General features: G+C 41.4%; 1 protein-coding gene across 1 annotated transcript; it reads left to right on the top strand.

Moving 5' to 3' along the window:
- Window positions 1-709: 709 nt before the first annotated feature.
- antxr1c (ANTXR cell adhesion molecule 1c) lies at window positions 710-25,563 on the top strand. The gene is made up of 18 exons (XM_018726568.1): window positions 710-1,235; window positions 10,822-10,893; window positions 11,283-11,354; window positions 11,533-11,614; window positions 11,865-11,895; window positions 11,985-12,058; window positions 12,159-12,227; window positions 12,929-13,009; window positions 13,262-13,322; window positions 16,081-16,179; window positions 16,347-16,416; window positions 18,782-18,860; window positions 19,384-19,479; window positions 19,688-19,726; window positions 20,366-20,464; window positions 20,954-21,121; window positions 21,202-21,282; window positions 25,024-25,563. Exons 1-18 carry the CDS (start codon window positions 1,081-1,083, stop codon window positions 25,282-25,284), a joined length of 1,689 nt encoding a protein of 562 aa, XP_018582084.1. The 5' UTR covers window positions 710-1,080; the 3' UTR covers window positions 25,285-25,563.
- Window positions 25,564-26,067: the final 504 nt, after the last annotated feature.

The following is a 26,067-nucleotide window of genomic DNA, read 5'->3' as shown; positions in this document are numbered from 1 at the left end:
GGCGTGATATTACGGGGTTTACGGTAAAAAGATGCTATACATCACACAGCCCCTAATTGTTACGTATATCTTGGTACTATTTTTTTTTTTGTATGTTTCACGTAACGTCAAGAACGGTATAATACTTAACTCAGTCTGTTCGTATAGTGTTTTTCAGCTATATGATTCATTGCCACATATTTTAAAAAATAAAATATTTCATGTACAAATCAAACTTTCACAACTCCAGTTTGTACATCATCATGTTCAAAATTCAAAGACTTATTTATAAATCTGTGCAAGGAGAGAAATAACTTTCGGCTCGTTTAGTCAAATGTTTCAAACAATCAAATTAACTCGTTCATGTCTCTAACTGAAGTATCTCGTGTGATGTGTGAAGTTGGTCTGCACAGCAGTTTGGTAATTGAATGTCATCACGTATTTGCCTCCGTATCCCATAATTTTCTTACATTAATTACAAGTATCATTTTCCACGACATGTCAGAATTGGGAAGTCTTTTTTACAGTACATAATTCATAATCATCCATTGTTCTTGTGCTTCCTCACAATCTCTGCAGAACTTGTGGCTGGATTTAACACACTATAACTATTTATAGTAACAGTTTCTGTTTTTGTGACATTAGAAAGAGTATTTCCATTCAAGAGAATTACAAAAAAAAAAATCATTGGTGACACTCTTGGAAATTAAGAAAAGGGGACTGGCTTGTGAAATATCTCTGTGGAAGAAAAAAAGTGAAGAATTTTTCTTCCTGAAAGGGGAAGTGGTTTTTCTGTCCTGCAGCGGTGAGACGATGACGGTGATGATGATGATCATGGTGATGATGACCATGATGATGATGATGAGGGTCTCCTCCAAGGACCAGGGATCTCCTTAGAAGAAAGACCTGACTTGGGTGATGTTGATGCTGACAAGGCGTCCTGGACAAGTTCCCTGAGAAGAATCTCGAGCAAATCTTTGAGAAGACCCCTTGACCATCCCCACCTCCCAGCCTTTCCTGGAGACGTGGACCTCGGGGATCATGTGAAGCGCTCCTTGTGTTTCTTTCCTGTGTTTTTGGGAAGTATCTGTTGGGGAAAAGATGGCGAGCTTTGTGATGAGCGCATCTTTCGCCCTGCTTCTCCTCGCCTTCCTCATGACCACGTTCCCAGCCATCAACACACAGTCCGTGGACCAAGAAGAAGAATATGAAAGTTCTTGCCAAGGGGTTTTCGATCTCTACTTTGTCCTCGACAAGTAAGTCTCCGTTGAGTGAGAAATATGGAAGACGCGAGTGTCCGAGATGCGTCCGGGATCTGGGCGGAACGGGGGGCTTCTCTCTGCTTCTTCTTTTGTTCTCCAAGACCGTGTTACAAGTTCGCCCTTTTCTTTACCCTATTTTCATTTGGAAAGTCATATCATACCACCCGATACTTGTTTTCGTCTAAAACCCGATTCCTCCTTTTCAGTCGTTGCTACATTGTATTTTATTGCTCTTCTCTCGAGTCTGAGTTTGACCGCAGACACTTTTTTTTTGGACAAATTTTGTTCAAGTTCTTTTCGTTCAAAAGTGGTGTTTTATTGTCTGTGTGAAACAAAGACAGCAAAGAAAAACCCCGCAGCCCCACGGAGCAGAGAGCGGGCTGTGCACTTCCAGCGCTTTGACTGGAGGGTTGGAACGGAGTTGGAACGGAGTCGGAATTGAGATTGAACGGAGACTGAATGCTGTGAATGGCGCTGGAACCGAGTCCGTATAGCTGATTTGCGTTGGGCTGGAGATTGAATGAAGTGTCTGTTGAATGAATGGAGTTGATGTTGGGTAGGAATTGAGATATGGGACTGGAACTGAGTTACAGTTAAGACAGAACTGAGTTGTAAGGAGCTGTACATTGAATGGTGTTCAGACTGGGTTGGAAGTGAGTGTGAATGGAGACGGAACTAAGCTGGAACTGAGATCAAATTGGATTGGAAAGGGATATGGAGTTGGGTTGGAATTGAGAAATGTGTGTCGCAGTTTTATGCAGCAAGATGAGAAGGATGCATCATTCATAAATGCCCACACATTTGACAATGTGTTTTAAAGGTCCAAACCCGAAAATCTAAAAAGAACCATAGGCATTAAAGTGTTTGACAACAGGTATAATATGGATTCTTTAAGGTACAGCAGCTGCACTGTGCGAACGGGGCTGTGAGGGCTTTGGTGGGACACTGAGGAGGCTGTTATGTGTGGGGTTAGTGGGGTGGGAGAGCGAAGGCTCACCATGAACACACTCAGCTGAGTTTGCACTTCCTCACATCTCCAGTGTGTTGTTTTTTGGTCTGTGTTTCCCCCTTTTCTAGACTGATAGGAATGTGTGTTACCGCGTCTGAAAAGAAACGTTTCCTTTCTCACAGTTAGGAGGCCACTTGGAAATACAAATTAATACTCATGAACATTAAATAATGATGTGGCTTTATTCTTCTTCTTATTATTATTATTATTATTATTGAGAAATTGAATGTTGTATAAGGAATTCATCATCCTTTCTTAACAATCATTAAGAAAGTGACCAATTTAAAACTAAAACAATTCGATATGTATATCAGGGTGTCCAAGGTGCGTTCAAGGAGTTGCAGGCAAGGACATGGACAGTAAACTGAAGGTTGTTGGTTCAAGTCCTTGCCCCTGCTCCTGATCTGCCACCCTTTATCAAAGCACTTACCCTGAATTGCCCCAGTAAAATACACTCTTGTGTGTACTGTAAAAAGAATTTTTTAAGTAAACAATTATGTGAAATGGCAACATCATGACACAGGAGCCATGATCCATCACACTAGATTAGGACTGAAGGGAAAGAGGGATTGTTTACAAGGCAGGAAGTGAACCAGTCCAGTTCATGCTGGTAGAAATTTATCAGTGCAAAAATCGTAATAATATTTTTAGACCAGACCGCACAATATGCAAGTGGGCTTTTGTAAAACAAAATTAAAGTTTAACATACCAGAACAATAGGATGCAAAATGTAATTGCTATGAAAGATCAGTAGTATTTCTGACAATGAATACTGAGTGATGGAAAACAATAACGGTGGCAGAAGCGTCTCTGTACTCGGGAGGACCTGAGGGGGCCACAATTCATGAGAGCTCTTCCAGAGTGAACCAGAGCAATTTCCATTCATGCCTGCATGAATTATGCCTTGTGCAAGAGCGATAAATAAGGCGAGCGAGCAGCCCATTAGTGTTATCCACGCTCAGCTACACCCATGTTTAAGTGGTCTGAAGAAAGCAAACACACCAAGTCAGAGGACTGTCATTATATTTGCTTGGAAAAATGGAAAACATCTTTTGTTCTGATTTATTGTCTATATTGCAGCGGAATGCATATATGTCCCTAGTAATTTATTTTTACACATTAACATATTACATTAAATCTTATAGACACTACTTTTTTTTTGTGTTTCAGTAAATGATCTGAAAAACAGATTGGAGGTCTGTGGGTTCCTCAGTACAGTGGAACCTCGGAACTTGAACTTAATTCGTTCCAGAAGGATGTTCGAGTTCTGAAAAGTTTGAGTTCTGAATCAGTTTTTCCCATAAAGAATAATGTAAATTGGATTAATCCATTCCAGCGGTGTGTTGGGTCTCATATGCAGATATACTATCACTATATAATATTATAATACTATATACTATCACCAGCTAACTGTTTTTCGTTTATCCAGATTAACAGGAATTTTTCAACCTTATCAATTATCTGTGGTCTATGCTTTGTAATAGATTTCGCTCCTTTAGCAACATCAGCTGCTTTGATGGTCTCTTTATTTTTCAGTAGTGCAAATCGTGCAGCCAGATCAACCACGCGAACACCTTTATTGTGTTTTTCAATTATTTCCTTTTTAACCTCTATCGTGGCTCTCACTATTTTCCTTTTTGGCTGATTGCTTTCACTAGTAACCTTCTTAAGACCCATCTTATTTAATATAAGATGTAAAAACCCATAAAAACATGTGGAAATTCACAGCACAATTCAGCGAGATGTTCACTCCACCAGTTTTCAGGCAAGACTGACTCATACCAAGTCATACGCGTCATACGCACCCTTTGTTTTACGGGAAAAAGGACGCGTCGCGAGTCCAACAGGTTTTAAGCCTGAAAGGTTCATCGGTTCGAGTTCCGAAATTTCGTTCGAGTTCTGAGACATTTTTTTCTCGAACAACTCATTCGAGTTCAGAAGCGTTCAAGTTCCGAAGTTCCACTGTACGTTCAAATTTAATGCAGTCAACCTGAAATGCTAGGGAACTAGCTTACAATGCAAAAAAATGATTTAATTACTAACATTCAGTGAATATGAGATAAGGTCGAGAAAAGACCGGTACCTTCTGCAGCTCAGGCGGTCAACAGTTTGACAGGACAATTCAACGACAGAACATTTTTCAAAAGCTTCGTAGACCTCCTAAGTCTTTGTTAAACATCTTTTGGTTTCACCCCAGAATTGCATCTTGTTTCATTTTGTTTTACAAAATTTTGAACTCATCAACAAAAAACATGCTGCTCTACTGTTTTGAGTTATGAAGAGGCCTTACTTTTAACTGGTGACAAATGGTGGTTAGTTTTTTTGTCGAGGCTCCTCACATATCAATTACTGACTTAGGTCTCGTGAAGATAAGGGTCCTTAGAAGGTCTAGATGACATGGATATCTCTTGAGGCTAGGATGGGCAACCTGCCAAAGGGAGGTTATAGAGCCAGTGGGCTTCATTCTTATGCCTCAGACTCAGCATCTGGAAAGCAGTCATTGATGTTACCACATTCAGCAAAAGTTATGATAGGCTGAGGTTTCTCCCCCCCCCCCCCCCCAATTCAGCATTTTCACTCAGGAAGGTGTTCGCTCAACCTCTTCCTTTGAACAGTAAGGAGCAGCACACTCACGAGCAGATCTGGGGCATTAAGTTCAGGTGGTGGCCCCCGTCCAAACGATTACAGCAGCACCGCGATATGTATCTGCAGAATAAATGTTTTCCTGCCGTTCAAGGTGGGATGTTTTTGTTCATTCCATTCATTTTGACCTTGGTCTTCGAAAACTCAAGGATTTTATTTGAAAAATAAAGCAAATATGAATACCACCCTAAAACTGGATTCCATGACAGCACAGGGCCATGCATTTGTACTTTTTTCATGGACAATCCTCAGTCCGTGTTATTTCTCCTACTCGTTGACTGGCTATATATCAACATATTAACAATGGTTTTCTTTCATTCATCTGTTCAATAACTGCTCAGCCTAATGCAGGGTTGCTGTGGTTTAGGGCCTACCTTTCAGCACTGCATGTTAGACAGAGTACACCCTAGTCAGGACAGCAGTCCATCACCGGGCAATCACATACTCTACAGGCAACTTAGACTCACCAATTCACCCAAAACACATCTTTGGACTGTGGGAGGAAACCAGAGCACCCAGAAGAAACACAAGCAAACGCCACACAGACTGAACCAGGTTCCAACTCATGTCTGAACCCAAATGCAGAGGAGCTTTTAGGGCCCACCTTACCACCCTAACTGGTTTTCTTGTGCAATGTTTTTCATTCCAACACTGAGTCTTTAATGCAGTGGTTGCCATTTCTGGTCCCTGCACACTGCTGTGTTTGCTGGTCTTTCTTTATCTCAGTTCAACCAAAAACCAGCGTACACATGCCTAGAACCAGGAGATGGATAGTTGCCAACAGTAATGGTTTAGAAGGGACATTACACACCATTAAGTGGTGATGTGATGTTCATACTGATCAGTATTAAAATGTGCTCTGCAGTTGATTGTTTATCACTTTAATGCCTATTATTCTTTTCTAGATTTTTAGGTTTGGACCTTTAAAACAGTACATTCCACTGTTGCAGATCCTCCTCTGAAGAAATTCCCAGACAGGCCATGTAGCTGAATCAGACTGTGAGCTCAAACCTGCTGTTTAACAGCTTGCGCCGAACAAAGGGGTTGTTTCTTACCTACCTGCCATTTCCATAGAGCAGGATTTTGCTAAAATCAGATGTTCCGATTAAAGTAAAACCCTCCCAGCGATGCCACAAGCAGCCCGAGTTTCACAGCGAGCCCCTGATATGTTGAAAGCATCGGTCAGGAAGTCTGTCTCAGGCCAAAGTTTAGCCATTTTTTTGCCCTTTAACATTCAAGTACAAAATATGGTAATGATGTCATAAGTGAAATAATAACATTTTAATTTATCTGAAAAAAAAAAATCTTTGAATGATCATTTACTGTTACAGCAGTATTTAAGCTTACTAGCAAGAAATCACAAAGTGACTATGGCAAGCCAAGAGTTTTTAGATTATTTATTACATTGGTTGTTTATCTTTTTTTATTTTAGCAGTCAGTTTGTCTATGCTTATTGTGCTTTTAACTTTTATGGGGATGGCGGTATTGAGCTCACCGGAAAATAAATGTCTCGTTTTCGTTGAAAAACACCGTAAAGTCTTAGTTTGTGTTTCTCTTCCATTTAAGTTTCACGAACAAGCGACGTCAGAGCATCTGGCACATCATCAAAATCTGCTCTGAGATTCAGTCGTTATTCATTTCCTTCACTGCAGAAGTGCTACTTTCCATATACAGAAGCAGATACAAGACATACCCTTTGTCTTTCAAAGCAACTTTACAGCAGCATCGTACTCGTACGGTTCGTCTGTTGTGCGCGTTAGGTTCTCCTGATGCCTGGTGGAAGCTTGCTGAAAGAACCTCCGAAGGTCTTCCTCACCCTCAATTCTTTTTTCTTCTCGCGACCCCTCGCGTTCACGACTTTTATTTACGCTTTTTGCCGCTAGTCTAAATAAGCGTATTGCCTGGAACCAGGCTGCTGCCCCAGGCTCCGTCGGGACATGTTTAGATGATACTATTTGTCATTTTGGAGGAAGTCAGCCACCCAAGAATGTTAATGGCTGTTGAATGTTGCTGAACGCTCAAGCCGTTACACGAGTTGCGATGGCTAAGATGCTGTGTCATCACTTTTAAGGAGGCCAAAGGGGCCCAAAAATAGAGACGTACACCATAAACGACCCGACTGGGCCAAATCCCGCTCTCTGTGGAATTTCTTTTTCCAAGCCGCGCTGTCCGGGTTTTCGATCAGCAGAGAGCTAAAATTGGCATACGGTGTGTATAGTGGATAGTGGGCTGGGAGCGCAGTCTGTGTGAGAATCGCTACGATCCTTATCGCGTTGTGTTCAACAGCCCTGCGTCCAAAGCACTTAACGCGCTAAACGTCTGTCGGCCGGTAATAGCTTAAGCTGGATAGATTGTGGAACATGTTGTTCACGGTGGAGGGGCTCAAAAAGAAAAAAAATGCTCAAAGCAAGAGTAGTATAGTGTCACCCTGCAGTGCAAATTGTGAAGGGGAAATTGTCTACCAGCTGGGGTTGGGGGGGAGGGGGTGCACCCCAGGCTCTGTGGCAATCGGATGCAGGATCTCATGGTTTGGGAGCATCTGGAGAAGTTCTGAGGAAGTTTAAGTGCTAAAGCTCCGTAAGGACATGAGCTCAGAGGTCACTTGAGAGACCTCACTCATGCCCCGCGATTCTCTCTTTTTTTATTGCTTTTTTTTTAGCTGCTTGCGATGGTTGTACTCATCAGCAGTAAACCTTCATTTATTGTTTTTATTCCTGGTTGCTTGGTGTCCTAAATGTCTGAAGCAACAGATACCCCCCAACCAACACTGTATTCTCCTTCCCCGTTCTACAGCTCTGGGTACTTCACAGAAACCACAGTATTCCATGTGGTTTTGAACAGTGAACATAGGACCGGTCAACTAAAGGTCTTCAGCTCTGGTCTGAATAGTGCCGTGTACCTTTTTGAACTCCGCGTCGTGTGTATATCGACTGCCTCGACTGCCTACGGGGGTACTGTTCCGAACCCGCGTGAATCAGATGCATATGCGTTATTGCTCTGACATGCAGCTTCTTCTAATTGACACATTTACCTTGACAATAATTTGGTGCACAAATATTTTCCATATAATTTTACTCCTGAGAACAATGCTTTTTGGCTGATGTATAAATATCCATATTTGCTTCATGTTGATAAGCTCCAGTACATAACATTAAGATGTATTAGGGCATCAGGTTTGGGTAGACAGTTCAGTACAATCTGAAATGCCAGATATTGAGGACTATATGCAGTAGATTCCTTGTATGCACAGACCAAAATATGCACATTTTCAAGACGTGTTAATTTGAGCATACTTAGTTTTTCATTCCATCTGCAAGTCCTTGGACTTGAGCAGGTTGACAAAAGTAGAACGCAATGAGATGATGACAGCAAATAAGTAGGCACAGCTAAAGTGCCTAGAGAAAGGTGTCTGTTACACCCATAATAAACACTCTCTCTATATGGGTGACATAAGCACCCAGCCGGCGAGGTGGCTACTGCTGCTTTTTCCAGAAGGATCCACGTGTTTCAGTTGCAAACCAATGAGCATTTGCTGAACCACAAAACCTGCAATTTGCTTCTGTGCTTCAGTAGCAAGACACATTCAACACTTAACATGTTTACGCTCCTCTGGCGGTTGCCTTGTCATCTGACATGAGAATCTTCACCTGTAGAAACAAGAGTAGCTCTTTACAATCCCAGGTTCTGACCCCGGTAATTTCAGTATTTCCTTTTTTTGCAGGGGACGTTTATTTTATTTCGTGGTACTATTTGGATAGTCAGCATCCCTTTAATCTGAGAAATCTTACAAAACCACAGATGTCATGAGAAGGGCACGCGCAGTATTTTTTGTATGGATAAATGAATTTAAAAGGTGTGATACTTTAGATAACCTTCATCATGTTAATCCGCATTTGAGTACACTGAATTAAATCAGTCCTGACTTAATTCAACATAATCGCAGATGAGTCCTGAAGTTTAACTATGTTTACTGATCTATTGTGCTTTGGGGGAAATAAAAATGAGTATTTGAAGATCTTTCCCTCGGGGCGATGGTGGTCGCAGTGTGATTAAACTGCGTGTTTTGAATAAGCTCTTCCCCGTGTCATTTTATAAATACCACAGTCTGCCATCTGCAGTAATATAATGCATAATGACCACTCCTCTATTCTATATCATGTGTGTACGGACAAGAATAAACTGCACTTTTAACTAATTATTTTAGTCATTCAGACTTTCTCAAGTCTTCTGCTTTGGCCGTGATGAATGTAACCAAAATTAGTTTCACATGTTCCCATATATGCTGCACATCTAAGGAAATGTATTCTGTGGTTTCACCATTTTCCAATCAGATACAGCCTTAGAATCAGTCATATTCAAAATTACACTATCTCCAAATGTCATACATTGGCACGTTAAATCATTCCATTACAACGATGTAAATTGGTACTTGTAGTTTATATTCTGTTTTCATCCTGTTATATCCTGTAGTTTTATTCCAGGTATTTAAAAGTTATGAAAATATTACCTACTTATACAGTGGCTGTCAAAATGATAACATGTAAAGATTGCCACAAAAAAGTCCCTTAAGTGCATTTTTATTATTTTCGTCAGGGACCGTGCCAAAGAATTAGCCCACATCCTTCTCTCATGCTGTTTGGACAGGTGAAGAAAGTGCAAGCAAGGCGGCAATCCCACGAATAAATGGAACCTCAAAAAAAAATCTCTTCCAAGACCAATATAATGCATTTTGATACAGAACATTTCAGATGTTAAAAAGTGGGGAAAAAAAATAAAAATAAAAAAATAAAACGGAGGCCTCAGTCCCTGGGTTAAACCATTAAAAAGAGAGAAGAAAAACAGAATTGTGTTCCAGTCCCACAGCACATCAAAGCGAACCTGCCTAGGTTTGTCATGGAACAAACCGGGCAGCCGATGTGATTCGCCCGCTGGTCGCTGCATTCCAACCGTGTGTGTTCACACCACGTTGAAACAGCCTTTTCAGCGCTTTAGTCATTCGCGCAAATAAAACTGTGGCCGCCCACGCGAGGGTTATTTGGGTTTTTGTGCTGGGTTACAAAGTCTCCGAGTGCGCCTGGCCATTTTGAAAACCGTTTTTTTCTTGCCAGGCAGAAAAGGGAATTACTGTACCGAGAATCGGGGATCTTAAAGCGTAGAGATCCCATTAAATAAACGCCACGTTACATATGAACCATTCTCATTCTAACTCTGATATTCAGCTGGATATAAAGGCTCCAAAACAAGCACAGATTCGGATTCTTTCGTCATTTCTAGATGTCAGACTGGGTAATGTAGAAATCCAGTGCAGACCTTTTTACGTTGGCCGCTGGTTTCCGTCCCATATTTCGGCCACTATTTATTGCCTGTTCGCTGATCAAGTCCAGGGGGGGAAATTAGCTCAATTCCCCCGATCCTCCGTCAGCTCCACTGAGTCATTTTAAGCCAGCGAGTCCAAGAGAAAAAGATGCAAATGCAGCTTTTTCGGTCCACATCTCCCACTCCTTCTGAGCTGTGGGATATGTTGTTAAGTTTGGTATTGCTGCCGTTAAACCTCTGACTGATGTACTTATGCTGTCACCCATCCACAAGAAGTAAAGTTCCTGGCTTTTCAGAAGTCCGACTACGGGCCGTTTATTTATAGGATCCCCAACCTGTAAATTCCTCCACCACCATCTGTTAATGATCAAGTGGTCCGCCATGGGTGCTGTGCCTCGCTGGCATGACACAGACTCATGTGGATCAAAAAGCTGCTTGCCCTCAGCTCTCTGGTTTGTGGGTCTGCTGTCAATTAACATGTCGAGTGATGCTCCCACACTCACACACCATGCAAGCACACGAATGTGGACAGACTGAAAAAGTAATGCTTCTCTCATATATTCAGAAAAACCTGAGCAATATGGCTGATGATCTTTTCTCTCTCTCTCTCAGATCCGGAAGTGTCAAGAACCACTGGATTGAGATCTATTCCTTTGTTCAACTCCTAACGGAAAAATTCACCAGGTGGGAGAACTATAGCATGCAAGATGAAAGTTGGATGCATCTTGCTATTGCTAGTTGATATGCGATCGAGGCCCGTTAGCTATTTCCGTAGCCTAAATGAAATTCAAAGATTAACCATTTATGGAGTGTTGTATCAAAATAATTGACATTTTTCTCATTCTTTGGCCAGATGGTAAGTCATTGAACCCCAAACATGTTGTGTCTAGAACTCAATGATAATTAGTGGTATTTTGTGCCCCAGTGATCACCTGGTATACATGCATATTTATCCGCTAAAAATATCAGATTATATTATGTTTCACAAATGTTATTTAATAAAAATCTGATTTAGGTTTTCTTGTCTGTGTAACATGAATTGGCAATCCATTTTTTTTCTTTTTAAATTGCAGTCCACTGTTGAGGATGTCCTTCATTGTATTCTCGTCTCGGGGAACGACTTTAATGAAACTAACAGAAAACAGGTACTGCGTCGCTTGTCCTTCCTTGAGCATTTCTGTGTCTCCGGATAAATTGTTCCTGAACAATCAATACAGCATTATCTGTTTTTTTTTTTTTTTTTTTTTTCTTTTTTTTGTTCACTGTTTTGGAGATAATTAATTTTAGAAGCTTAAAATTTTCTGTTTTTCATTTGCTTTCAAGAGATGATATAAGAAAAGGCCTAAACATTTTACGGAGGGAAATTCCTGGTGGAGACACACTCATGAATTTGGGTTTGGAAAGGGTAAGGATTTCACCTTCTTCCCGCTCCCTTTTTCCAGTTACTGCTGCATGTCCTACGGCTAAATGAGTTGCCTGTGGTTGTTCTTCCAAACTGCCACATTTGTTCAACTGTGACTTGTTTCACTGCAGCAAAGTCCTTTGTCCTCGCTTTCCAAAGCAGATGCAGAGGCTGTAAATATTGATGTTTTCAAGTAAATATTGCATGATGCTCAGCAACCATGACATTTAATTGTGTGTTTTCATGATTTCAGGCAAATGAACAGATAGAACGTGAAAAATATGGTGAGTGTCACTTTCAATGAAAGGAACGCTTTCACGGAAGGAGGTGTTGGGTCAGTATTATCTCACGTTTTGTGTGTCCTGTTCTAAAGGGACGGCGAGTGTCATCATCGCTCTGACCGATGGGGAGCTGAGCGAACATCAGCTCATCGATGCCCGCAAGGAGGTCAGCATACATGCTCTTTTGCCCCTTTCTGTGGACATCCCTGTGTTGCCATCTAGCTGTTGCTCATTGAGTCTCATTCTCTGTTGGGTCCCAAACAAAGGCGGAGAAAGCACGGTCCCTTGGTGCGATTGTCTATTGCGTTGGGGTGAAAGACTTCAACGAGACACAGGTAACAAATATGGGCCCCTTGCTCATCAACATGTGGTGTAAAGGATCCTCAGGAGACCTGGTCATCGGTTCAGTGGGAGAATGTCACTTTCTTTGATGCAATTTACTGACATCTATTAAAGTCACATTCAGTCCACAGCAGAGACAAATTAAAAGAAAATATGTAAAATTATTGCTTTTATGCACAACACAGGGTCACTGTACCGTAGTCAGTACACACAACACTGAAAAATTGCAAATATGCCCACATACATATTGACTTATAAAACCAATTTAAATGTAAATAAATTATGCATTCAAATTAATTTTTCTTGTAATTTAAATTTTAAAATGTATAATTTCTAATTAAATTATGAAAAAAGGGCTGCTGAGGGAAATGCAGTTAAATTACTGTATATAAACTGGAAAATTTATTTTCAAAAATTCAGAACTGTTCGTAACACAAGAAGTCAGGGTACAGCAAAGGTATTCTGTCTTGTGATGATAAAATGAAGGTTCCAGTAACTATAGTGTACACGACCATCGCAGAGTCCCTGCGGAAATTAGGAGGACATAGGTCTATGAACGTACCCCCATACCTGAAGATAGAAATGTTATAGCAAACCGGTTTAGGTAGCTGTGTCTGAGTACTGCATTTGGAAGTAGTGGATCAGTGTAAGGGTGCCTTGAAGCTCATCTTTCATTCTTGTCTTGCTGTTGTAGCTGGCCACGATAGCGGACACCCTCGACCACGTGTTTCCTGTGGTGGGAGGATTTCAAGCCCTCAGAGGAATGATCGACTCGGTAAACCAAGTTTTCTCATCACTGCTTGAGTGAGAAGTGTCTGATAATCATATCCAGCTACAGTATCATAATACTGGAATATCCATTAGGATGAAGAACAATTACATCAGCTGATGTTATATGTCAAAACTATGTAACTTTTGGCATCACGTTTGAAATTGTATAAAGTGTCCTGCATTAATATTTTAAACTTCACTTACTGGTTATGTGTATCAATGGTTAAGCTCATGTTGTTCAACAATGTCCTCCTAGATTATCAAGAAATCGTGCATTGAGATCTTAGCTGCAGAGCCGTCTAGCGTTTGTGCTGGAGGTAAGAGCCCAGATATGATTCAGAGAAATGAATAAACGCATGCCTGAATAATGTTTTCAAGGAAGCTGCAGGCTCTTATGGGTCAGCTGACTTAGTTCCGCGTCACACGTGGTCACTGTAATCTGGTTAAGAGCAGGTTCTCTCTAGAGATGAGCTGGTAATGAAAATGGATCATCTCAATGATCCACGAATCCTCGGAGGATCTCAGGAGTGGAGATGATGTTTAGAGAGTATTCCCACTGTGGAATGTAATAAGATCATGCAATTCTTCAGACCTAAAGAGAACAGGCTTTTTTAAGTCAATTTCCTGAAAAAAAAGGTGGCAGAGGGAAAACAGAATTGAACAGTACGCTTCCCTTTTTATCAGTTTTGTGCAGTAGATGTGCTACATCAAAAGCAACTGTCCAGCTCAGGAATGATTTTTGTCTCATTTGTGGCAGTGAGTTTGTTACCTCTGTACATGATGGAGTGTGTTTGGTGTAGTTATGACTTTTAGGGCTTCATAAGTCAAGCTGGGTTTTTAATAAAAATGTCCTCTGGGTACCTAATGTTCATAAAACAACTGCCTTCTGTTGGTGTAATGCACTTTTTATAGTGTTCTCAGAGCATAAAATGAACGAATAACAAATAAATAAATTTCAGTGTAAAGCGCCTGGAGACAGGTTATATTTTCAAAATATGTGTGATTTTTAAAGTCCACATAGTGCTGTCTAAAATTATTATGCTCAATGTTGTTAAAAAGTTGAAGAAACTGTTGTATGTAATTTTAGTTGTTATTCACTGCTTTAGCTAACATCTTTTAGTAATACGAGGAAAGGTTAGTAGACCCAGAGGGTTAGTTTGGTTACTTATCACACAAGATATCAGAACGTTCTTAGCTAACCAGTCAACCCTACCTGCACTTTGTAACCAAGCTAACATCTTTGTCCAAGGTGACCTGCACTGTTAGATTTGTACAATAAACTGCAGTGATTTACCACTTTATACAATAGGATAGTTTTTCTTTATTGATTCAGGATAAGGACCTTGCTCAAGGGTTTTGCAGCAGTAGCATGGCTTTGAACCATGGTCCTTTTAAGTGTAAGGCAACAGTTCTAACCACTGAATCAGCTGCTGCCCCATATGGTTACCATTGATAGATTTGACAGCTGAGGATCAGCAGCTATTTGAATGGAGAGAACACGCAGGTCATTCTAACCCCATGACCTCTGCACCCCAATTGACCTCTTTAACTGTTGAGGACGTATCAGAATTTACTATTCCACATCTGATAGAAACCAGGGAGAATCACATGGTCCCTCGACACTTGAGAAAGGCCATGCGGACCAAACCGTGTTGATGTACAGCTTTTGAGTTAACGCCTCACTGCAAGCAGAGAGCAGCGGAGTGGGTGCAAATAGGGAGTCTAATGGTACATGGACATGAGCCGAGGGTTGGACGTCATAGAAGTGGAAGGGTCAGATCCCAGAAGCGCAGTGATGACCCTCATCTGATGAAAACAGTCCCCCTGATGTGAGACTGCGTTCTTCTGTGACTCTTTGAACAACGGTGAAAAACACTGTTGCTGCGTGAGTCTATGTAATGAACTTTGAAAACTGATCCTGAATTAACCGTTTCTATATGGTGTCATAGCTTTCCCATAAGATCAATTTAATTTATAAGTTGTCATGTTCTGCATGAATTGGCTAATGCCTCTGTGACCTTTGCAACATAAAGGGTCACCCTGTAAGAATGATGAGACTAAATTAATTTCACCTAGTCACCATGACTCAGTTTTCCATATCTTGCACTGTACTTGCTAGCTAAAGCTAAACATAAAGAGGACGGGTTATGACCAGGTGCACAAAATGGTCTCCACATACCATACAAAAGGAAATAATTAAAAACACACATTGGGATTTATAGGCTACACTGCTGTCATGCTGACTATCCCAGCACCACTTTTTCATGTGTATATTGCCAACATATGGGAGTTCACAGCATGCAATTGAGCCTGGGGTGGGAAGAGGGTGGGGTATGTGGGCAATGGATCCAGAAAAATCAGGATGGGTGCTCCCAATGCCGGACGCCTGGTACTTGCCAGACACATTAGCCCTTTATGAGTGCTTTGGCAAAGCAGAGAAATTTCAAGGTATTAAAAACTATTATCTGTCATCAGTGACGTGAAGGCTACATCTAGCATAGCATTTTTTGGCTCTGACGTGGTCTGGTTTTGTTTTAATACGGCCATAAAAATGTTTTTGTAACATGGATCTATGCCAGAAGGCTGATTTGTGTGACACGTTGTTGTTTCCCCTAACAAAAAAGAAGCATATGTTGAAATATGGAATTAAAAAAATATAACAAATGTGTTATTCATCTACATTAAGTGTCTATCTATTAATTATTGCCTCTACACCATAAGTTGTTTGGGTGCAATGAGTGCTCTACAGCATGCTTCATTAGTAAATCATAATTCTATCAAATCTTAACACATTCAGTTATGCATATAATAATTCATATATGTGTAGAATATTTTGGAATGTTTGTTTCCAAGGGCCAAAGGCTCAGTGGCAAGATATCAGGAACATAAGGAAAAGGTAATAAAAAAGAACAAACAACTGCAAACAACAGCAGGACAAACATTTTAAATTAAGTATCAGTTTTAACTTGTCATGAAACTGTGAATTGCTGAGTTTCTGTGCTGATGCACTTGTGGCATTTTTAATAGGGAATCCAAAATCATGGTTTTTTTTTTTTTTTCTCCACATCCTTTTAGAGTCATTTCAAGTTGTGCTGAAAGGAAACGGCTTCTCGCATGCCAGAAATGTCGACCAGGTTCTGTGCAGCTTCAAGATCAATGACACGGTCATGATCAGTAAGTGTTCCCTGGATGACTCGTCCAGCCCAGTCCAACTGACCAAGCGACACACATTGCTTGTTGTTCTACTTCCTAAAATTAAACATACCTGTGCAAAAAAACCCTTTCATCTGAAGACTCCTTAAGCTTCTGGATGGCATGCTAACAATATTTTTTCCATCTAGATGAAAAACCAGCAGATATAAAAGACACATATTTGTTGTGTCCAGCGCCCATCATCCATGAAGTTGGGAAGTAAGTCAACAACACATTGCTATATTGTTTCAAGGAAATTGCATATTTTTTTTCAATTCTCCTTTTATGACGACCTACATCATTAAAGTAAATTTAGCTTAAATCAAGTATTCTGGAAAATAATGCTTCCCTATAAATGTGTCTTCTTTAGAAGATTCTGACATTGAGAAGGATTTTTTAAAGGACAGTTCTCCAGAATAAAAGCCTAAAATGGGAACTGAATTGCTCGAAATGGCTCGTTATTTTGACTAGAGTCAACAAGTTCTTATCCAAGGTGGTATCTACAGTGCTTTATCGTAAAGAGGAGTCCTTGGTGTTCCCATTGAAAATGAGGACATGAAATTTCCATTTGTTCCCCTTCAGAAACAGTATTTGAATTTCTGCTACCTCAAGACGCCTTGAGGAATCAATTGGTCTTGATGGCACCAGAGGAGAACAAGAGAAGTGGTTAAATACAGCAACGTAACCTTTTACATTAAAGCTTTTACAAAGCCACAATAATTACCTACATCTGGCTCAAAAAAAAAAGAAGTTTGGATTCCAATTCCTATAAAATGAACTTTTTTTATTAAGACTTAGCAGAAAATGTGAGGGTTGAATAGGATTTATTCTTCAAGATACGCTAAGCTCACAAAACCTTTGTGAACTTCCACAGCAAGACGGTGACTTAAAAAAGCAAGCCATAGGTTGAGTAGTATATGCCAAAACCAACCCAGTTCCCCTAACTTTCTAGAACAGCTTAAAGGTCTCAGCTGACAGTAAGGTAGGTAATCGCTGTTAAAGTCTGAACCAAACCTAACAGTAATGTCCCTCCCATGTAGACCTGCCATGTGGTTAGATCCTCATCACACCTTGCTTTGCAGCCTGTTTATTAGCCTATTAGCCAAAATTTTAATTATTTACTAATCAGATCACAGATAGAAGATTCTGGTGCTAAATTCAGGCGGTTGAATTTGATGTTCATCGTTGATCATTAATCTTGACATTTTTTATGCAAAACGGTTGTTACACTCTCTCCTGATTTTACCACTCTATGCTTGTTCTGAAGAAGTTCAGAGGTTATGGCAGAGTACAGTGCATGCATTCTTATTGTGGGTTAAAAAAAAAAACCTTCTGGGCTTTTATGTTTCTAGATTGTTGGCAAGGAACAAAGTTGTGAGCCATAGAAATTCATCAGGAAGGGCCTCAGTCTTTCCCTCAGTTCTGCTCCTTCTTTGTTCCTCCCCGCAGACCCTCCCTCACTCCATCCCACTTGTGCCGGCCCAGCGGCGGGCCATACGGCATTGCTAGGCGAGGGCCGACCTTCACGCGGGTCTCACAGACGCCAGTCGAGCCCGCAGCCACTCTGATCAAAGCTTCCAGCTGTCTGGCTTCCCTTTTCATGTGCTTTTGTCAGACGTCTAACACCTCTTAGATAACCACCTCCTCTAGCAGAGTCCTCAGAGTCAGTGTTACCAGCCTGCCCTCATCGCTCAGTTTAGTTTGGCAAACCCTTCTGTCCACACTTCTACACTATCCTGTCATACAGCATTTTTCACTGAAACATTAAGAATGTTCTGGTAGCCTTTGGTCACAAGTCCACCTTTAACTGAAAGGTTTGTTGTGTCTCATTATCCTTTTTTCTTACAGTTAGTCCTATCTACATTTACATTTATTTGTATAGCTGATGTATTCCTCCAAAGTGACTTACATTGTTAAGCTAATTTAACAAGAAACAAGAAAAAATTATTAGGAAGGTGATCAGGAATCGTCGATATTCTGAGTTTCATGCAGCTACTCATGTGATGAACATTTGTGCATATTGGTGGAAAGAAACAAACTATTTAAGAATCACATGACTGCAACTGTCTCTCTTCCTGCTAAGGTAATGCACACATTGTATTTCTCTGAGATGTACATCACTTTGGAGAAAAGCATCTGCTAAATGAATAAATGTAAATGTAGAATGTTAATTAAGCTATCTAATTTAGCACCAAAAACATATAGTCTTGTCCCAGCTTCCAGAACCTTCTCTGTTTGAAAGAGACTTCTTTAAAACATGGGTAGCAGGTTATAGTTGGAGTTAGTTAGGGTTAGGCACATCCACGAACTTCATTCACTGGTCTTAATTCTTGTATCTCTACAAAGAAGATTGTCGAATGCCACTTCCCAACTAACTTTGCACTCTTTTCCTGTGATGGTCATTCAATAAATGTAGTGAATTACATGTGCTTCTCGGGGTATTGTAATTTAATGCAGCTATGTGTTCTTTTCTCTTACAAAATATCATGTTAATTTGTATACTGAGGTTAGCTGCAATTCCCTCAGGGTAAATTCAAGGTCCCAATTTCTATGCTAACACTTACAAGTGAATTTGTGCTTTCAGGGAGGTGTACCTGCAAGTGAGCATGAACAATGGACTTTCGTTCATCACCAGCTCAGTACACATCACTACCACAGAGTGTGTGAGTACAAAGCTCAAGTGAAGATGATCCCAGTTCCATGAAGGTCTATGTCAAATAAGGAATTGACTTTTCAGCTCCAGTCTCTACAGTATCTTTCTCTGCTTTCAAATTTCTGCCTCATCTGAAATATTTCTTCAGTTTCCATCCTCTTTTAATTCTTCCCTTTTCTCTTCCAACCGTTTTCCACCTTCTTCTCCAGGATCTTCCTCTTTCTGTTACACAAGGGGGTCTGTTTTTTTTGGAGTAAGTCTTACTTTTGTTCCTTTCGAACTCTGGGGCTTACTGTAGTGATTGAGTCCAAAACCCCAGTTGAAATCCTAGCTTTTGCTTTCATTTTCTGCAGCTCTGCTCCCCCACAAAATACAGTTGCTGAACCTTAACCAGAATCCCATGGGTTCGAAGTGATGCTTGGTTTTCCTGGTTACATCAACTTATCTATAATCAGACTAATAATAATCGTGCATAATCGTGCATTACCAGCATCCAAGATGGTATTTACTTTCATCTCTTGAACCCTCTACAGTTTGATGGAACCATCCTCCTGATCACATTGTTGGTCCTCTTCTTGCTGTTAGTCTTGCTGTTCCTCTGGTGGTTCTGGCCTCTGTGTTGCACTGTGGTAAGTGTCCTCCTTTTCTCATCATCTGTTCTTTCTTTGTCATACTTAAGATGATTCTTTTGCATTTATTAATTTCCTACTGACCAGTCGCCTGCTCAGAGCATCCTTTGTAATATAATATGTTATTCTGATGAAGTTTAACGGAGGGAGTTTGATCAGAGTCGGTATTTTTGGATTCATTTTGTTTTCTGCTGTAACATTTTTGTAGGTCATCAAGGAGCCCCCTCCACCTCCACCCCCAGAGCCAGTAAGTCCCCCTCCTTCCTGAAACCATTCCGAAGTCTCATCTGGCTCTAATTACAGACATTGACATCTAAACACACAGGGTCTGAGCATAAGACATTTTAATTTTCAAAGCAAATGCAGACACTTTTGTTGGTATTTTCATATGTATGCATGTGCCATAGAAGTCAATACCTCTTTCAAAATTCTGTTTTAAGCATAATCTTTTTATAGCTGCTAATTAAATCTCAGACTTTAACATGGCCTGAGTCCAGTGGAGAACAATTTAGAAGAACATGTAAACTGCCTTTGTTGCAGCACAAAATATCTTCAGCGAGAGAGCTAAACTTTCAGGTTATTTGTGGAAAGTGGTGTATAACAGCACTATCCTGCCTAATGGATTTCCACAAAGGTAAAAAACAAGGTGCCATCCAGGCTGACCTCAGTGGAAAGGGGTTTGTCACCGATCTGCGCACAGTCCAGCTCATTTTAAACAGTGGCCTCGCAGATGATCTCTTCCGATTTGCCCTTTTCAAAGTCCCTCTGGAGTCTGAAGGTGCTTAGTCTGTTCCCATGGTTTCTACTTTTCGGTAGCTAGGAATACACAGAACGAGTCCTAAAGGCTCTGTGTAGACTGCCTGTAGACTTCCAGATCTGTTCTCAGGAGTCTGATGATGAGGATGGTTTACCGAAAAAGAAGTGGCCAACTGTGGATGCATCATATTATGGCGGCAGAGGAGTTGGGGGCATTAAAAGAATGGAGGTAATGTGTTCTTACTGAAGACTATCATGTCCTCCTCCTATCTGTTGTGTATGTTACACCATAACAGACATATCCAGTGGTTCTCAGTTACTCAGCTGTCCTAGCATGTGTACAATAAAGTACATTTATCATTATCACTGACCTAGATTAGAGATATCACAGTATGGGATATAGAGTGGAACTGATGAGTTTGGAGGACCACGGTTCACCTGCAGATTGCATAGTTTTTATGTCTCAGTGCGACTATGATAGGAAACAAAGACAAAACCATGATCCATGATGTGTAATTTGACAACACTATAAAATAATGATTATAGCCGGTAGTATATGACTGAGTTTACATGTGAAGCCATGAAAAAAACCTTTAATGTCTAAATAGGCCTCATCGTATATAAGGTTCTGAAAAGTCACTGTGGTTCTTAGGGTGTGCACTGCCATGACTGCTGTAGATACATTAGAACGGATTCCAATGCTCCCCTGTGACTGCAGGTGCGTTGGGGAGGGAAGGGCTCAACCGAGGAGGGAGCCAAGCTGGAGAAGCCCAAGAATGCTGTTGTTAAAATGCCGGAGCAAGAGTATGAGCCCTTTGAGCCCAAGCCCAAGAAGCAGAGTGGCAAGAAACCCACTAGGGAAAGGAAGTGGTACACACCCATCCAGGTAAAGGGTATCTCTAACTTTCCTTTGACACTGTTCACTGCTGTCTTTGACTTGGGGTCCCAGCATCTCCTCTCTTGCAGGGTAAACTAGATGCTCTGTGGGCTCTCTTCCGACGAGGTTATGACCAGGTATCACTCATGAGACCACAGCCTGGAGATCAGGTAAGCGCAAAAAAAGCCAAAGTGCTTCTTTTTCAACGCCTAATTTCATTGACAAGAAGACAGATCCATCCAACTGGAGCAAATCTAAACAAACAAATGGACTTTGGAAATGTGTCTGGTTAAAAATCAGTGTAAAGCAGAATGTATCTACTGTAGATCTGGGAAGGGCCAAAAAATACATCTCATGGTTTCCCGGAGTCACAGCCAAAGCTGTGTGGTTTTCATCAAAGTTTTAATCTCGGAAAAGTTTAATAATTCACATGTGCAAAGGGCAGCATGACGCAATGCTTTTCTAGCTTTATTTTTTAAGTTTTATTTTAAAAAAATCATTTCCTTCCCTCTGGCTGTATATAATGGCATGGTTTTGACAAAGGCTATAGAGACGAGGCTGTAAGACAAAGAATAAGTGTGTAAGTAACCCGTCAATAGTAAAAAAGCAACTTGTACTCAGTGTCCTCTCTTTTCCATAAGCACTTAATTATTAGCACTGAATTATTAATTAATTAGCTGATTCTCCCCATGGCACCGTGACCTTTATTCTGAAAACTGGTAAATTATTGTTTTAATTTATTTCAGCTCTAACTTTTGTGCTTAGTCGGTTTTATAAAGCTACACGTTACTCTTCAGTAGTTCATATAAGTTTTTCTTTGCGTTACTGCGTCAACACAGACATCGTCATGACAACGCATCTGTGATGTGCACAATGACCCTTTTCACAATAGTCAGCCTCAGTGGTTTATTTCGTGTTCCACTTGAAAAAAGGGATTAAGTTTTTGCTGCTTTTGATTACATCATCATTACATCTTTTTTAAATGGAGGACGACACACACACCGGCTGAAACCGCTTGTCCCAAGAGGGGTCGCGGCAAACCGGAGCCTAACCCAGTAACACAGGGCACAAGGCTGGAGGGGGAGGGGACACACCCAGGATGGGACACCAGTCCATTGCAAGGCACCCCAAGCAGCACTCGAACCCCAGACCCGCCAGAGAGCAGGACCCGGCCAAGCCCGCTGCACCACCGCACCCCATTGGAGACGCTTTTCTTATATGTACTTAGATATATCAGAAAATATCTAAGTACGTATAAGAAATCAATATACTTCTATAAGAAAATAAAACATATATAAGATACTAATACTAATATAGACAATATATAGTATATGTATACGCTATTCTCTATGTATAGTAGAGAACAGAATATATATACTATATATAGAGGGCGATGGGGGCGCAGGAACAGTGGGCTTGGCCGGGCCCTGCTCTCTGGTGAGTCTGGGGTTCGAGTCCTGCTTTGGGTGCCTTGTGATAGACTGGTGTCCTGTCCTGGGTGTGTCCCCTCCCCCTCCAGCCTTGTGCCCTGTGTTGTCAGGTTAGGCTCTGGTTCACAGTGACCCTGCTTGGGACAAGTGGTTTCAGACTGTGTGTGTGTGTGTGTGTGTGTGTGTGTGTGTGTGATTATTATTAGCAAGATTAGTGCTAAACTCTCTCTGTTTTCCCCCCAAAGACTGAGTTGGGATGTATTGTTTGGTTGAGGGAAATGCCAGGCAGTGTGTGGCCATAGGCAGAGCTCTGCAGTGTCTCATTATCTCCTGGGCTGTTTTTCTCATTTCTGTGGCCAAGTAAAACAGACCACTCTTCCCCTTGTGTTCTCAGCCACACGCCAGTACATTCTGACGAATCGCAAGGGCACTGCATTGAAATTTCACAGACAGCTGTTTGTTGGTTGCCCTATATTCGCGGTGGTTGGTCTTTGAGGTTGGACAGTCACTGATGTGGAGCAGAGACAGTTAATGGGATCAAACTGGCTGCTGTAACTGGGAATGACTGTCTTATGGGAATGATTGTTTATGATGATATTTAAGAGCAAGCTGTACTTTTATTTTATTTTAATTTGCTTATCTTACACATTATATGCAATGCATCTTACAGCAGCTTCACAGTTTATAGAGAAAGGGATTTTTATTGGAGCAATTCAGAGTAAGGTAATGGGTTACGAGCTTTTATTTTGATTTTGTGTTGCCTCCAAAGAACCAGGATTAACTGGAACAAAAATATCAGAATCAAACAGCACGTTGGCTCAGGAGTACTACAGCAGGAGTAGACTTAACCACTACTCCACCGTCTTACCTTTTAGAAAAATTAAAATGGTCTGTGAAAAAATCGTTTTGGAAGGAAGCACTTTTTGCATCTAAAAAGATTTTTTAAGATATTTTTGCATGTTTGAAATGCAGTACTTTTACCCAAGGAAATGGTTTCCTAATTCTTGTAACTTGCATGTCTGGCCCAATGGAAGGTATCTGTATTTCCATGTACTTCCTTATTAGTAAGGATTGTGATGTAAGAAGATGAGGCAGCTTGCAGCATTGGGGTTAATGCCGCTGCCTTTTGACCCAAAGGTTACCGGTTTGAATCCTGCCTCTGGTTGTAGTACCCTTTAGCAAGATACTTACCCTGAATTGCTCCAGTAAAATTACCCAGCTGTATTAAAGGGGTAAATAATTGTAAGTAGCTTAACATTGAAAGTGGCTTTGGAGAAAAGTGTCAGCTAAATGAATGAATGAATAAATGAAGAGGCTTCTGGGGCTGATTTGGGTGCCGTCAAATTGCCTCAGTAGTTTGGTCGAGTCAATGGAGAAATATGGCATGGTATCTACGCTACAGTTTACATATGGCTGGGCTGATGGACTTCCTCGATGGTTTACATCTTTGCAATTAGGAAGGAGAAAACAAAGTGGCAAGGACTCCATTTGTGTGGGGTTTTGGTTTCATGAGACTTTTCCCAGACATTTGCAAGAGAAATGTTTGGTGCTTCAGGAGCCTGCGAAATCAGACCCTCTTTGGATGCCTCACAAGTCTGCTGATCTGAGGGTCCTTATCCCTGGAGGTGTTTATGGCAGGTTGGCACTGAACAAGGCCTGTTGGGGTACAAGGATCATAGGAAAAACCTTTACTGACTAGCCTCATTAGCCCATGTGGACATTTGTACTTAATGTCCTGCCACGCAGACTGTTGGCTGAATAAGCCGGAAGCACCTGGCACAGAAAAGTTCAACAAGGCCTAGTTGTGGTCCAAGGTGGCCTTTTTAGGTCAGTAAGTGACATCACTTGATGATCACTCTGCATTACTCTTAAAAAAAAAAAAAAAAAAAAAAAATGATACCCTTTGGTCCATTTCTTCTTGCACTGTGTGTCCCATGGTCTAAGTGGAAATCTCTCTTCCTTATTCTGTGGTTCATTATAGTTCTCAGGGCAAGTTCACAGAAGAGGTCTCGAATGTTATCAGGAGGGAAATTGCAGGGCTAATCACAACCAGCATTAGAGCCATCCCCATCTAAGGACACAACAGTTTCTCACATTATGGATGCTTAACAGTGATTTTTTTTTTTTCTTTTTGGTACCGTAGTGAAACGGAATCCGTGCACTTGACCGTACCTTATTAAAGTGTATATTTGGGATCATTTTCAGGATGAATGTGCACTGAAAGCTGAGAAAGTGGCCGTTTGACAATGGGGTTTGTCTTCTGCCGCATTTGGCTCTCGGGAGCTTTGAGACTGAGCCAAGAGGGCGACACTGAACGTGACCAGCTGTGGACAGATTCCCAGAGACAGATGTTTTCTTAACTTGTTTGTTTCCCTTATCTTGTTCCCTGGGGTGATTGCTGCTTTTCAAAACTCAGCTATTTACCCTGCTGCCTGTAGGTGACCCAGTGACCTTGTGTTCCTCTCGCTCTTCCTCCAACAGGGACGATGTATCAACTTCACTCGGGTAAAAGAGGAGGCAGCAGGAGCCCCACCTCGCACCCACAGCTCCCCACCCCCACCGGACTACCGGCCCATAGTACAGGAGACCGCTCCACCTTCGGTCAGCGTTCCGCCCTACCGATGCAGTCCCCCAAGCCAGCTGCCGCCTGGCCCTCCGCCGGCCCGGGCTCCTCCTGGCCCCCATGGCCCACACGGACCCCCTCCTTCGCGCCCGCCGCCCTGCCCTGAGAGCAAGCCGTGAGACTAGCGAAGGACCCCACTCCACAGTGCATCGTAAGCTTTCCAAAATCTCTCCTGACCACAATGTAAAGTATCTTTTCAGGGCTGGGGTTCCACTAAACGTGTGGTTTGTTGCTGGACAGCAAAAAAGGGAAAAGAAAAAAAAAAAATGCCATTTAAATAAAAATAACTACTGAGAATCCAAGAAAATGTTACAGTCCAGATAACAGTAGATCGTGATTCCCGTTTGCAGACGGAGGATTATTTTCAGCGTGTCCTTTGTCGTAGAGCGAAGCTTTTCACAAGAACATAATTTCCCTTCTGAAACGAGTGATAAATGGCAAATCTGCATGGTAATAAAGGGACACTCACACCCAGCAGTTTAAAATCAGATATTGTCGGGTCAGCTACGACGGGTCAAATAAGGACATGTCGTGCACTATAAAGGAAAGCCCTGAGATTACAGATTTTTCTCAGTATTTTCCTTGTGCTCAGGCTGAATAATGGGATGCAAAGCAAAAAGCCAAAGGAATGACTCAACTTGCCAAATACAGCCAAACCCGGGCCAACACTTAAGTCATTTTGCCCCTTCCGATTTTGCTGGAATGCAGCTTCATGCTACAGCCGACCGCCCCGATTTTGTGCGTTTTAACACGGACCGATTTGGTGATGGGACGAAACGTACGTGCAACATGGTGACGTGACGTGTAAGGCTTTCTCTATGTGCTCTCAGGTCAGTCTTCGCCCCGGGATGCTAAAAAGGGCCAGACACACCATAACGGTTTACTTTAGCGTCAGCGGGATG

The sequence above is a fragment of the Scleropages formosus genome, chromosome 24 (genome assembly GCF_900964775.1).
Source record: "Scleropages formosus chromosome 24, fSclFor1.1, whole genome shotgun sequence".
In the NCBI taxonomy this organism is placed as follows: Eukaryota; Metazoa; Chordata; class Actinopteri; order Osteoglossiformes; family Osteoglossidae; genus Scleropages; species Scleropages formosus.
Note: the sequence above shows the minus strand (reverse complement) of the source record. Positions and strands in the feature narration are given on the sequence as shown.